Genomic DNA, 14,999 nt, shown 5'->3' with positions numbered 1-14,999 from the left:
TAGGCAAGTTAAAGAGACGTCTCAATTATATTATGGATTAATACATTAAGGGAAAACATTTAGGATGAATATAATGTTTTGAGCGCTTTTTTATGGATTGATTTAGTTTATTTGAAGTTTTACTTTGGTGGATATATAAATAAAAATAAATAACTCAATTGATTAAATATTTGTATTTTTTCTAATAATGTCTGAAATTAACTTAATTTGTCAATTTTGTGTGTGTAAAATTGCATCATTTTAAACGTGAATGGAAAAATCGATATTAGGTGCCAACATTAGAAATATTTTTATACCCATCCCATAAGAAATTCATGATTAAATCAAACTTATCCATGTATGAAATGATTATATATATATATATATATATATATATATATATATATATATATATATATATATTTTATTGATTTAGACTTTAATATTATAATAATATAAATTTCAAGGATTTTTATATTAAAAAAAGAAATTAGAGACGATAATATTAATAAAGCTTTGAGCTATGAAATTATTTCAAATATAGAAATTAGTAGGTGGAAATAAAAGATGCCACTTAAAACTTTTACTATCTTGTTTCCGGTAAATTATTAGAAGCATCCGGTTGTCCATGTTAAATAGAGAACTCCCCATATATATTTTGACACGTGTAACATGGACCCATATATATTATAAGATGCCATACTATTTTAATTATTACATGTGATCACAATACACGTGTCAAATACACGTGTCAAATGTGAATTGAGGATCCTCTAAGTGACATGGAAAACTGGTGCATATAATATAAGAACTCCTTATCCCCTTCTCTTAGGATACAAGATATAACATAGAGCAATATGGGAAGAAAAACTAGTCCATAAAAAATGATTCTCTATTCAATGTTCACACAATGAAGAATATATTTCTTGTTGAAAATACAAATAATATGCTTCATCTCACAAACCATTACATATTAAACTAAATCCTGAACAGGAAATTTAATTATTTTGGTTAAGAATATAATAATGAAGTTAATTATTATATTCACATTGACACAAATGTTTGGAGTTCACCAAAAAGCCAAAATTTCCTTATTAAAGGAAAGAGGCAAAAGAAAGCTGTTTCACGGAGGATACATATACACATCATATATTTTGACTACATCTGCTATTGAGTGAGAATGCAACATAATGGTCAAAATATGAGAAAATATTGCAGGAAGCAAGCAAGAAAATCACACAAGAATTTCAATGCTAATAATTAATTATGGAGCCTCTCAAGTCAAAGTCTTCTTCAAGTCTTCATATTCCCATCTTTCACGTTTCTTCTAGCTTTCGTGCTTCTTGGTTTTCCTAATAAACAATCAATTAATTATACCTGGACAACAGATTCTTCAACCATGAATATAAATACAAATCTTACACTCAGTCAGGAAATTAATTTTAATTCTAACTTAAGGTTTCAGCTGCTGTCTGTCATTCAATTGTGGTAATTCTATTTCTCTTATTTGCAATCAGTGACGGATTCAGGACGCCAGGGGGCTTATGCGTGCTGGAATCCAAAAATTTATGCGTGCTGGAATCCAAAAATTTATTAGAAGATGCATAGGTGTAAATTTAGTATTATGATTATTAGAAAAAAAAATAGCTATAAAGCATAAACAGTGCAATTTCAAGTCTCCCTAATGAAATTTTTTGTTTTTTTATGTTTGATTTCATGTTCAGCCACCCTTCAACCTCCCGCGCTCTTACTAGCTAATAAGACTTGAAATTACACCAACACAACTGTATTGCACAGTTGGTAAGTGGAGGCTAAAATTACTTTTTTTCTCCGAAAGCATTAAAAAAATATCAATTTAACACTTATGGATCAGTAGAGAGCCTCCCAAGCACTCCTATCAGTCCTGAATCCGTCACTCCGTCACTGTTTGCAAGATTCTTTCTTTAATAATCTCATTGGCCTTTTTTAGTGATTTCTGCAGACATATTTTTGTTGGAATTTTTTTCCAGGGAACAATTGCAGCAGATATCTCTGCTATGGCTCTTTCATATTGGTGCTGTAGGCAACCTCGAATGCTATCATTTGGTTAGTCATTTGCCTGAGATTTTTAGCATTTGACGGAAACTTTTTGTTGCTAGCGTGTCTCTTTCTGTTACCGTTTCTAGCTATATTTTTTTTATAGAAATAACATTTTTTTTGCAGCTGAAGGTGACCGGAAAGTTCATCCGGATCCGGATCCAGATATGAGCCACCTTAGAAGATTTTCTCTAGAAGAATTAAAAGCTGCGACAAATGATTTCAACAATGATAACATACTAGGCAGAGGAGGATTTGGCAAGGTGTACAGGGGAAGACTTGATGAGGGCTCTCTAGTTGCTGTAAAAAGACTAGAAAGACTGCCCACATTTTCTGGAGAAATTCAATTTCAAACAACAAATGAAATCCTCAACATGGCTACACATAGGAATGTCCTTAGATTACGTGGCTTCTGCCTCACACCAACTGAGAGACTTCTGGTTTTTCCATACATGACTAATGGAAGTTTATCCTCTCACTTAAGAGGTAGTACTAAACATTCTTCCATCTATGTTGCACTGACACTTCTAGTTAGTAGCGTTTTTGTGTTTCGTGTCTGTGTAGGCTATTTTATGAAGATTATCCACGTCCGTGTCCGTGCAACATTGAATTACTGATGCACATGAGTTGTTTGTTTGGTTGCAGAGAGAGCAGAATCACAACCTGTGCTAAATTGGGGAACCAGAAAGAGGATAGCATTAGGAGCAGCAAGAGGAGTTTGTTATTTACATGATGAATGTAATCCCAAGATTATTCATAGAGATGTTAAAGCTGCTAATATATTGTTGGATGAGGATTTTGAAGCAGTTGTTGGAGACTTTGGCCTTGCTAAATTGATGGATTATAATGACACTCATGTTACTACTGAGGTTTATGGAACTGCAGGACATATAGCTCCTGAATATCTATATACTGGGTTATGTTCAGACAAAACTGATGTTTATGGGTTTGGTATTATGCTTCTTGAGTTGATCACTGGTCAGAAAGCTGTTGATCTTTCCTGGACTGCAGCTGAATATGATCTTTTTCTGCTTGATTGGGTATGCTATCCAACTTCACTACATGCTATCCAATATGATCACTACATGTTGCTTTAGTTAAAGTCTCATTCTCTATACTTCGAGGATTTAAAACACGTCTGCATCTATTAGATACATACTTTACTAATAAGAAGAATATATTACGGCTCTGAACTTGGCGCAAAAAAATGATTGATACTTTGAACTTTAAGGGTGTCTCATTACCCTCTGAAACTTGCTTGTTATTGACATGATTAACCTCATATTGCTATGTGGCAACATAGCCGAAAAGTGTATCATTTTAACCAAGTTCATGAAAAATGAATTTAGGGAACTAATTTGTCATTTTATCTAAGTTTAGATGGTCAATATATCATTTTGAATAAAGTGAAGAGGCTAATAAGATTTCTCTAAAATTTAAGAATCCAAACGCTTAATGTATTTAGCCTTACTAATATAATCACACACTCTCTATTTCCGACGTGAGATTTAATCCATTCTTATCCAGTCGTCATTCGTTAGGACCATTGCGTGCAGGGATGGATCCAAGGGAGACTTGAGCATCCACTAACACCGGAAAATGCTGATAACTCCATGGAGGCAGTGTACAAAACTTTAATTTATTTTGTGCAAAACCAACTAAAAAAAAATATAAATGAAGCATTTATAGATCACTAGAGAGAGCCCCAAGCACCTCCTATCAGTAAATTTTGGATTCGTCACTAGCTGTTTGCTCAAGCCATTTATCTCGGAGCTACCTTAAAAGAGAAAAAATGTGTTTCAAAGTGAAGCTAACAATATCTACACAGTATTGAGTCATGTCTTGCAATACATGTTTTGAATATAGTGGCATTGTGATTGAAACTTGAAACTTGAAACAGGTGAAACAAGTGTTGAAAGAGAAGAATACAGAGGTGATGGCTGATCCAGATCTGCAGGGGAACTATATAGAAGCAGAGATGGAGGAGTTGATTAAAGTTGCATTGCTTTGCACACAAAGCTCCCCAATTTACAGGCCTAAAATGGGACAAGTTGTAGGAATGTTGGAAGGGTATGGATTAAGTGAAAGATGGGAAGAATGGGTAGAGATGGAGGGTTCTGGTCAAAGCTCTAAATTTTTGTTTCAACCCATTTCTTTCGATGTTACCGACTCAACTGAGCTTTTATCGGCAATCGAGTTATCCGGTCCACGATAAACTTCCTCCTCCACCCAGATTAACTTATCTTGGACTATTCAAATGTTGACACATTAATAATTGTGCTAATGTGTCAACATTTGAATGGTTTAGATTCAGTTTAATCTCGAACTATTTTAGAAATTTTTCTATGTCTCACTCATCATAAACAATTTTTCATCAAACTACCAACACCAATGTAGTTATTACTGTGATTTTTTTCTCTTTTTTTTAGTTATCTTTGTTTTTCATGAACAAAAATATGTAAATTTTGCTACTATGTGAAATAAAATTTCATTTTATTTGCATAAAGTTATTTGAATTTTGGCCCTGAATTTAGTTTTGATAAATTCATTTGTTCAGTGTAGTTGTACTTTTTGTAGTATTTTATTTTTATAATCTCAATTGTAGATATACAGTGTTTAGTTATAATTGATAAACCACTATTTATAGCTATTTATTTAATATCTCCGATAACCAACAATACCATACAACTATCAACAAACAACTAATGTCAGTAGATAAATTTAGCATGCCCTAAAATTAGGTATCAATATTAATACCTAATTGAATATCATATTGATACCTAATTTGAGGGCAATAAACTGCAATTGCTGGTGTATCAATCGTTCTAATAATAATTCATGCTTCAATACTCTTTGGATTAAATGGAATTCATCTGAGGACGGTGGGATAAAATTAAATATTGATGGCTGCCTTCGACTGTCTCGTCCTGATCGCCAATACTTGGTCTTCTTTTACCAAGCCTATAATAATTCATGCTTCAATACTCTTTAGGACGGTGGGGTAAAATTAAATATCGATAGTGCCTCAAAAGGGAGTTTAGCGGATGCTCTTTTGAGAGACTCTAGTAGCGGATGGCTTGGTGAGTTTATTGCTAATGTTGGATTTGCAATGCTCTTTTAGCCGAGATGTGAGGGCTATTCTTTGGGCTTTAATTGGCGTGAGGAAGGGATTCCGTCGTGTTATATTCTCGGGTTATTATCGATTTCATTTCAAAGGGAACTGTTGTTTCTCATTTGCTTGCTTGGATTGTTAAAGGTTGCTACTAGCTTAGAAATCGTAATTAAGAACTAAATTTTGCCCATACCTATAAAAGAAGGTAATTGGATAGCTAATTAGATAGCGAGTTTTACAGATCATTTTCGTTGGATCATCACGAGTGTGGTGTTCTCGTGCTAGCATTGGAGATATTATGTTTACGGATAATTGTTCTGGCTTTAGTATGAGTCAGTACTATTCCTTCCTGTCTAGTTTTTTTTTTTATGATGGGCCGGTCTTACCTCATACCTGGGTTTAGACTCATTCAAATGAGCCCAATAAGGACTGATCCATCGTCGAAAGCAACTTCAAGAACCAGTTAAACCCCAACCAGAAAAGCTACCAGTTCCATACTAACAACTATAGATTAAGCTATGGCAGCTGCGATCCTCAGGCGAACCGGCTCCTCGGCATTCAAGCCAATGTTCGATGCTCTCCGGATCGGAGGGGCATCGAGGTCTTATGCAAAGCTTGCAGTGGGCATCGACATAGTCTCGGCTGCACCGGATGTTTCCCTCCAGAAAGCCCGAAGCTGGGATGAGGGTGTCTCCTCTAAGTTTTCCACTACTTCTCTTAGAGATCTTTTCAAGGTTTGTATATCACCGAAAATGAAAAATGAAGCTTGCTTTACTTGTATTTCTCTTTCATTCCCTTGTTTTTCTAATATTTTGATATTTGCAATTGCAGGGGAAGAAGGTTGTCATTTTTGGTCTCCCTGTAAGTGATCTTTTTGTTTGCTATTTTCTTTTGATTTATTTTCTTGTACTTGACTAATTGTGAATTGCCAATTGTTAAGTATGATCAATTCACAGTTGGCTAATTGTCTGCTTTGAAATGGAAGTTCTCTTTTTCATTGTTTTATCAGTTTATGGGAATAAAATAACTGTCAAAACATAGGATTGGAATTATAGTCTCTTTAAGCAATTTTTTTTTTTAAATTGCGGAGAGCTGTATTTGTACATCATATGTGAACTTATTTGTTGCTGTCCTTTCTTTTTTCTTGGGAAATTACATAATTAATGTGATGGATTTTGCAATTCCTACCTTTAGGGTGCATATACAGGGGTTTGCTCACAGCAGCATGTACCAAGTTACAAGAACAACATTGATAAATTCAAGGCAAAAGGAATTGATTCAGTGATCTGTGTAGCTGTTAATGATCCATATGTTATGAATGCTTGGGCAGACAAACTTCAAGCGAATGAAACGGTAAGTTGTTCCCTTGATTCCTACGGCTGTGAATTGATGTCACTGCCACTCAATATTCTTATGGTTTCTTGAATGGTTATTAGACCTATTTCTTATTTCCAAAATTAGCATGATAAGACTATATGAGTGACCTTTTGACCAAATGGGTATATCGGTTGGTTACCGACATCGTGATAAAATTTATTATTGTTTTGTCTTTGTGTTGAAATACAATTGAAGTTGGTATACATGGTCTATTTTGCATCTCAATATTGTGGTATCAGAGCTTGGTTGAGATCCTGTCGTAATGCCTTGAATCAGTGTTTCCTATTCGGAGTAGTATTGGATTTCAGATTCCTAGTTGGATTAGGATCATGGGTTCCTAGTTGGATTGGGATCATAGGTTCCTAGTTGGATTGAGATTGGGATCATGGGTTCCTAGTGGGATTAGGTTAGATTAGGTATTATAAATACCCCATTATGTAACCTAATCATTGTAATCTGATTTTTTCCTCCTAATAATACTATTCTCCTTCTGCCCGTGGACTAGCCAACACAACGTTGGTGAACCACGTAAATCTGTGTTTTTTCGATTGTTTATTATTTTATCTTTCATTAATTCCGCATAACAAACTTGTCGTAATGCCTTGAATCAGTGTTTCCTATTCGGAGTAGTATTGGGTTTCAGATTCCTAGTTGGATTAGGATCATGGGTTCCTAGTTGGATTGGGATCATAGGTTCCTAGTTGGATTGGGATTGAGATCATGGGTTCCCAGTGGGATTAGGATCATGGGTTCCTAGTGGGATTAGGTTAGATTGGGTATTATAAATACCCCATTATGTAACCTAATCATTGTAATCTGATTTTCGCCTCCTAATAATACTATTCTCCTTCTGCCCGTGGACTAGCCAACACAACGTTGGTGAACCACGTAAATCTGTGTTTTTTCGATTGTTTATTATTTTATCTTTCATTAATTCCGCACAACAAACTGGTATCAGAGCTTTCGGTTTCCGATCGGGGTTTTGTTTTCTGGAGAGAAAGATGTCTGCGATGAACGTGAAAATCGAAAAGTTTACTGGGAGAAATAGTTTCAGTCTACGGCAGATCAAGATGCGGGCTTTGTTAAAACAACAAGGTCTGTGGACGCCGTTGAAGAAGGCAACGGGAGAAGTCACTGCTGAGATGACGATTCTAGAAGAAAAGGCACATTCAACAATTATGTTGTGCCTCGCAGATGACGTCATCACTGAGGTCTCAGACAAAGAGACTGCTGCCGGTCTGTGGATGAAGTTAGAGAGCTTATACATGACAAAATCTCTAACGAACAAACTTCTTCTGAAACAACGTCTGTTTGGCCTGCGAATGCAGGAAGGTACGCAACTCAGGGATCATTTAGATCAATTGAACACATTATTACTAGAATTACGTAATATTGATGTGAAAATTGAAGATGAAGATGCTGCTTTGATTCTGTTGGTGTTTTTACCGCTTTCATATGAGAATTTTGTTCAATCATTTATTGTTGGTAAAGATTCTGTGACTCTGGAAGAAGTTAGGTCATCTCTTTATAACAGGGAGTTGCGTCATAAGGCGAGCAATACAGGTGTAGATAATCAGGCCTCTGGCCTGTTTGCCAGCGGTAGTAAGGGAAAGGGAAACGGTGGAAAGAAGAAGTCTAAGAAGCCGTTCTCAAAGGGTCCCAAGCCAGACGACACCTGTAATTATTGTAAGGAGAAAGGACATTGGAAAACTGATTGTCCAAAGAAGAAGAAGAAATCAGAAAATCAACCAGGTTCTGCTGCTGTAGCAGATGGTGACACCAGCTCTGAAAATGATATTGCTCTAGTTGCTGATGGACACACTCATCACTCTAATGTGTGGGTTCTTAATTCTGGAGCATCTTATCATATTTGTCCAAGGAGAGAGTGGTTTTCAACTTATAAGCAGGTAGATGGAGGTAGCATTTCAATGGCTAATAGTCATGTCTGCAAAGCAGTTGGAATAGGCTCGATCAAGTTGAGGACACATGATGGTAAGTTCTACACGTTGAACGAAGTCAGGCATGTTCCATTGATGACGAAGAATCTGATATCTCTGAGTCTATTAGACAGCAGGGGTCTCAGCTGGTCAGGAAAAGATGGAGTTCTACATGTCTATAAAGGTTCTGATGTGATTCTGAAAGGTGTGAAGCATGGTACTTTGTATTTCCTGCAAGGTTCCACTGTTACAGGTTCAGCTAATGCTGCATCGTCAGAGATTGACCAGGAGGATATGGCATATGAGACTTGGTCATATGGGCGAAAGAGGGATGCAGATTCTATCAAAGGATGATCTTCTTGATGGTCATAAGGTCAAAAGTCTGGAGCTTTGTGAACACTGTGTCTTTGGGAAACTACATCGCAGCAAGTTTCCCAAAGCTATTCACATAACAAAAGACACACTTGATTACATCCACTCTGATTGTTGGGGTCCATCTCGAGTTGAGTCTTTGGGAGGTCACAAATATTTTATGTCTGATCGATGATTATTCAAGGATGACTTGGGTCATTATGATGAAGCATAAAAGTGAAGCTTTCAAGAATTTCAAGCAGTGGAAAGCATTGGTGGAAAACCAAACAGGAAAGAAGATAAAGAGGCTGCGAACTGATAATGGTCTGGAATTCGGCTCGTCTGGGTTTGATCAGTTCTGTAAGGATGAAGGGATTGCTCGACATCACACAGTCAGGAATACACCGCAACAGAATGGTGTAGCTGAACGAATGAACCAGACATTACTGGAGAGGGTGAGGTGCATGCTCTCTAACGCTGGGTTAGATAGAAGATTCTGGGCTGAAGCGGTGAACACAGCATGTTATCTGATTAACCGCGGACCACACACCGGCATATAGCTCAAGACGCCTACAGAAATGTGGTAAGGAAAGGTTGCTGATTACTTAAATTTGAAAGCTTTTGGGTGCACAGTTTACTACCATGTTAATAAGGGTAAGCTAGAGCCAAGAGCCAAGAAAGGAGTGTTCGTAGGCTATGGAGATGGAGTTAAAGGCTTCAGGATCTGGTCTCCATCAGAAAAAAGGGTCATTTTGAGCAGAAATGTAGTCTTTGACGAAAAATCTGTGCTTAGACCCATTGTGAAGCCTACAACTGCAACAGAAACTGATAGCATTGATAAACAGGTGGAGTTTCAGGTCATACAGAGTGAGAGTGGCTTGAAGGAACAAGAGTTGGAAGCAGAAATAGAGCTACCAAAATCTACACCATCAGTTTCTCAACCATCTGAAGCTACACATCGTAGCTTAGCTCAAGATCGACTAAGGAGGGTTGGAGTTAGGCCACCTAAGAGGTATGAGGACATGGTGGGCTATGCACTACAGGTTGCTGAAGAGGTGGACACTCGTGAACCATCAACTTACCAAGAAGCTGTTTCAGGCACCGATTCTGAGAAATGGCTTGCTGCTATGGGAGATGAGATGGAATCCCTTCATAAGAATCAAACATGGGATTTAGTCATACCACCTCCAGGGAGAAAGATTATTACTTGCAAGTGGGTTCTCAAGATAAAGGAAAGGATATCACCTGCAGAGGGAGTCAAGTATAAGGCTAGAGTTGTTGCTAGAGGTTTCAATCAAAGAGAGGGAGTGGATTATAATGAGATATTCTCACCAGTAGTCAGACACACCTCTATTAGAGTGTTGCTAGCTATAGTTACACATCAGGATTTGGAGCTTGAGCAACTTGATGTAAAGACAGCCTTTCTGCATGGAGATTTGGAGGAAGAGATCTACATGACCCAACCAGATGGTTTCCAGATTCCTGGGAAGGAGAATTATGTTTGCAAGTTGAAGAAGTCCTTGTATGGACTTAAGCAGTCTCCTAGGCAGTGGTATAAGAGGTTTGACAGCTACATGATGCAGCTGGGCTACACCAGGAGCCCATATGATTGTTGTGTCTATTACAATAAACTGGAAGATGAGTCTTTTATCTATCTGGTGTTGTATGTAGATGACATGTTGATAGCTCCAAGGAAGAAGCACGACATTCAGAAGTTGAAGGGTCTTCTCAGTGCAGAGTTCGAGATGAAGGATTTAGGTGCAGCTCAGAAAATTCTGGGAATAGAGATTTACAGGGACAGAAGCAAAAGGAAACTTTTTCTGTCACAGAAGGGCTATATTCAGAAGATCTTGTCAAGATTTGGCATGTCTACCGCAAAGCCCATAGATACTCCTAGTGCTGCAAGTGCACATCTGTCTATTGCTTTTGCACCTAAGTCTGCTGAAGAGAAGGAGTATATGTCTCGAGTTCCCTATGCTAGTGCAGTAGGAAGCTTGATGTATGCAATGGTCTGCACTAGACCTGATCTTGCGCAGTCTGTTAGTGTTGTTAGCAGGTTTATGGGTGAACCTGGCAAGGAGCATTGGCAAGCTGTGAAGAGGATCTTTCGGTACCTAAAAGGTACATCTGACGTTGGTTCATTTATGGAGGTGATACAGAGTGTTTGGTGACAGGTTTTTCAGACTCTGATTATGCTGGAGATGTTGACAGTAGAAGATCTATGACTGGTTATGTTTTCACTCTTGGCGGTTCAGTTGTCAGTTGGAAAGCTACTTTGCAGCCTACAGTTACTTTGTCTACAACGGAAGCAGAGTATATGGCACTGACTGAAGCTGCTAAGGAGGGGATTTGGCTTAAAGGACTGGTTAGTGATCTTGGTCTACATCATGATCAGGCTACAGTGTATTGTGACAGCTTGAGTGCAATCTGTTTAGCCAAGGATCAGGTTCATCATGAGAGGACCAAGCATATAGATGTGAGGTATCATTTTCTGAGAAGTGAGAAGAGGGTCAAGGTGAAGAAGGTAGGCACTGCTGACAACCCGGCTGACATGTTTACCAAGTCTGTTCCACAGAGCAAGTTTCAACACTGTTTGGACTTGCTAAACGTCAGAGATTATTAGTTGCCCTGTGGGGCCGACTCTGAGGCAGAGGGAGAAGTCTGTTCATCTGGCACTGTCATGGGTGCATCTGTTATGTTTTCAGGAGGATTCAAGTCAAGGTGGAGATTTGTCGTAATGCCTTGAATCAGTGTTTCCTATTCGGAGTAGTATTGGGTTTCAGATTCCTAGTTGGATTAGGATCATAGGTTCCTAGTTAGATTGGGATCATGGGTTCCTAGTTGGATTGGGATTGGGATCATGGGTTCCTAGTGGGATTAGGATCATGGGTTCCTAGTGGGATTAGGTTAGATTGGGTATTATAAATACCCCATTATGTAACCTAATCATTGTAATCTGATTTTCGCCTCCTAATAATACTATTCTCCTTTTGCCCGTGGACTAGCCAACACAACGTTGGTGAACCACGTAAATCTGTGTTTTTTCGATTGTTTATTATTTTATCTTTCATTAATTCCAACAGATCCCAGGAAAAGCACAAGATGTTGAGACGTTGTCTTGAAGAAGTAGAATGTTACTTTAAGTAGAGCTTGAGTTGCTGGTTTACATGTTTGTGAAGAGGCATTACTAAGTAATTATGGCTGAAACGTAGGAGATGTGTACTTGGGGTTGTACATTCAATTGCCGGACTCAAAATAACCTAGTTATAACTTATTCCTCATGATTACTTGTAAAATAGTATACACTAGCAGGTTACCACATTTTTATATTACTCGATGCGTACAACTTTTGCATTTAGAATTCTTATAATTCATTACTTGAAACACGCATTCATTCACCCATTCAATTATCTTATGCTCTCATTCACATCTTTTATTTTCCCAACAATAGAAGATGCTCTTGTAAACAATCGTTCTCTCTCATACAGCTTATTTATCTGCATGTTTTTACATACCAAGCACGATTGTCTAAGGCCATATTTATAACTTTTGTATGTTGGTTATGAAGTAATAGAAAAGTATCCCCTAGAGCTAATAGTTGAAGACTGGGACACTTCTGTAGTTATTTGTAGTCACTCTATCTTGAGATTTTGCAGATATAGGAAATCGAAACAACTAAAACACCAGATATAGGAAAATACAATTTTATTGCTTCTTCTATAGCTAATAGAAATTCTTGTGAATGTACAAGTACTTTGTGTGCGAGGCATATAAGTGTATTCAGGTTCTAGCATATCTTAGAGTGTAAAATTAATTCAGGCACATATTTGTATGGAATATGTATTATTTTGAATATCTCTACTTAACATTTTGGTATACCTTCAAATTGTTGAGTAAAAGTGGGAGATATTCAATTAGATTGAGAACATAATGAAATACTGTTGTTCAAATGAAAAGCTGGAGAGCATGTTTCCTTATTAACAACGAAAACTCTACCGATCTCCACTGTTAACTTGAGTGTTTATCATTTTCTGTTTTTCTTTGCCTAATTCAATCATAGATTGCATTTTATGGGGATTTTGATGGGAGCTTCCACAAAAGCTTGGAGCTGGACAAAGACCTATCAGTTGCTTTGCTTGGTCCTCGTTCCGAAAGATGGTCTGCATATGTGGAAGATGGAAAGGTGAAGGTTGTTAATGTAGAGGAAGCTCCATCTGACTTCAAGGTTTCTGGTGGAGAGGTTATTTTGGGACAGATCTGATTCTGCTTTCAATTCAGTTAAAACAACAAGCATAGTGTATCACTCACTCTATGTTGAATTCCAGACTATTCGGGTAATAAAAACTTCTAGCATAACTCATGTTGATTCAAGAACTATAATATCTTTCCAGATATCTACATTTACAGGGGAAAAAGATCATGATTAACTTGAACCATTGCTGTAAATATTTCACCATGTTTATCTTTTATAACGAGGTCCTTGATTTTTTTTTTTTTTTTTCCGATTAAGCCTATCATCTATCAATTTAATGCACACACATTGATCTCTTAGCTAGTGGAATAGACTTTAAACTCAGTTAAATGTGCATGACCTAAATATATTGTTAAGCTCCTAATGTTATAATTTTTTTACATCAAGCCTTACTTTAAACTTAACTTGGGATAATTAGGTTATAATTTTTTATTTTTCATTATTATTTACATTTATCATGGATAAATTACATCCATGGCTCTTCAAATGTTTTTGCTTTGATTGTGGCTCTGGACTTTACACCTTATTAATATAATGATTCGCTTCAATAGCAGCTAACATTCCATTGTAGAAAGGATGAAAATAATGTTCTAAGCATTTTTAATTCACGAGCTTTTTTTTTTTTCTCCAGGTCATTTAGTTGTTATATGATTGGAAGGAAGAAAATTATTGTTTAGAGAGAAAACGTTCGGAAAATGGTGATTTGGAAAATCGAAAGCATTAGTTTCATTGGAAATGTGATTTTAAACATCTTTATTTCTTAGTGTGTTTTTTTCATTTTGAGATCGTCATCCGTAAATTTTACTTGCGGTAAGAGGTTATTATGTTAGTAAAGTGCAAAATTCATGGGTTATAATGTCCGATTTTAAAATTCAGAAATCATAATGAAAGGGCAAAGTTGAGGGACCATGGTGTAATTTATCCATGTATCACCATAACAATTGATGGACAAGGTCCAAATTTGTCCTAATGGTTTTGCGGAAATGGTACAATTTACCGTTAACGCATCCAAATTAGATCAGTTTTAAAATAGGCCTAATGTTCCTCCACCCCCTTTAACTTATTCAAATTAGTCATTTTACTCCTTCAACTCATCGAATGTCCTATTTACCCATTTTAATTACTTAAAAATGGTATTTCTCATTCCTTTAACTTGTCCAAATTGGTCATTTTACCCCTCCACAACTCATCGAATGTCATATTTACCCACTTAACTCCATAAAAGTGGTATTTCTTACCCTTTTATAGTGCAAAATTAATAGGACTTATTCAAATAAGTTTGAAAATATATTTTTTTAATATCAACTTTTTTTTATTTTGTTTTAATTTGATAATTATATTGATCCTTCATGTGTTTATTACAATAATATTGTATTACAATAATTTAGTGAAGTGGGGCGAAAAAAATGAGTGCGACACAAATAATAATTGTTATGAAAAAAAAAAAAATTTTTTAAAATTTTTTGGCAAAGCTTAAGAAACCATAGTTTTGGTACTAATAAAAAAAATGTTTTTTAGGTCCCATTGGGCGTGCCAAAAATTGTTGGCGATATTTTCGAAATATCCCAATTTTCAACCTTGATACGCGTTTGCGGGAATTAAAAATGGTAAAAATAATGCGGGCGTGCCAGAGAAGCTAATTCTCAAAGGGTAAAATGGTAATTGAATAAAATAAATATATAAAGTGCGTCTAAATTACTTGAATTCTAAACGAAAAGCGATTGACGACCGTTACAAGGACTGAAAATAAAAACAACGGTCTTGGGCCCCGACGTTACTTGACAGGTCGGTCGGAAAAACAATTTTTAAATATAAGTACCAAAAAATAAAGTAATAAAACGACACAAAAATATAAATTTTTTTTAATTTTCTTTCATATTTTTATTGATTTTGTAAATATTTTTCAATGTTTTTT

General features: G+C 36.4%; 2 protein-coding genes across 4 annotated transcripts; both read left to right on the top strand.

Annotated features, from left to right (window-relative positions):
* The first annotated feature begins 1,329 nt into the window (after nucleotides 1-1,329).
* Nucleotides 1,330-4,565, top strand: LOC136219789 (somatic embryogenesis receptor kinase 2-like). Of its 3 annotated transcripts, none has more exons than XM_066007329.1 (5): nucleotides 1,330-1,467; nucleotides 1,989-2,064; nucleotides 2,182-2,541; nucleotides 2,701-3,095; nucleotides 3,956-4,565. In XM_066007329.1, exons 2-5 carry the CDS (start codon nucleotides 2,016-2,018, stop codon nucleotides 4,268-4,270), a joined length of 1,119 nt encoding a protein of 372 aa, XP_065863401.1. In that variant the 5' UTR covers nucleotides 1,330-1,467; nucleotides 1,989-2,015; the 3' UTR covers nucleotides 4,271-4,565. The 3 variants fall into 3 exon arrangements, with proteins under 3 accessions (XP_065863401.1, XP_065863402.1, XP_065863403.1); XM_066007330.1 differs by having other exon boundaries at nucleotides 1,386-1,467; nucleotides 1,961-2,064; XM_066007331.1 differs by lacking the exon at nucleotides 1,330-1,467 and having other exon boundaries at nucleotides 1,536-2,064.
* A 1,075-nt stretch (nucleotides 4,566-5,640) lies between these two features.
* Nucleotides 5,641-13,327, top strand: LOC136219788 (peroxiredoxin-2F, mitochondrial). Its single transcript, XM_066007328.1, has 4 exons — nucleotides 5,641-5,901; nucleotides 5,999-6,028; nucleotides 6,362-6,520; nucleotides 12,893-13,327. Exons 1-4 carry the CDS (start codon nucleotides 5,686-5,688, stop codon nucleotides 13,091-13,093), a joined length of 606 nt encoding a protein of 201 aa, XP_065863400.1. The 5' UTR covers nucleotides 5,641-5,685; the 3' UTR covers nucleotides 13,094-13,327.
* The last annotated feature ends 1,672 nt before the right edge of the window (nucleotides 13,328-14,999 follow it).

The sequence above is a fragment of the Euphorbia lathyris genome, chromosome 2, assembly GCF_963576675.1.
Source record: "Euphorbia lathyris chromosome 2, ddEupLath1.1, whole genome shotgun sequence".
NCBI lineage: Eukaryota > Viridiplantae > Streptophyta > Magnoliopsida > Malpighiales > Euphorbiaceae > Euphorbia > Euphorbia lathyris.
Note: the sequence above shows the minus strand (reverse complement) of the source record. Positions and strands in the feature narration are given on the sequence as shown.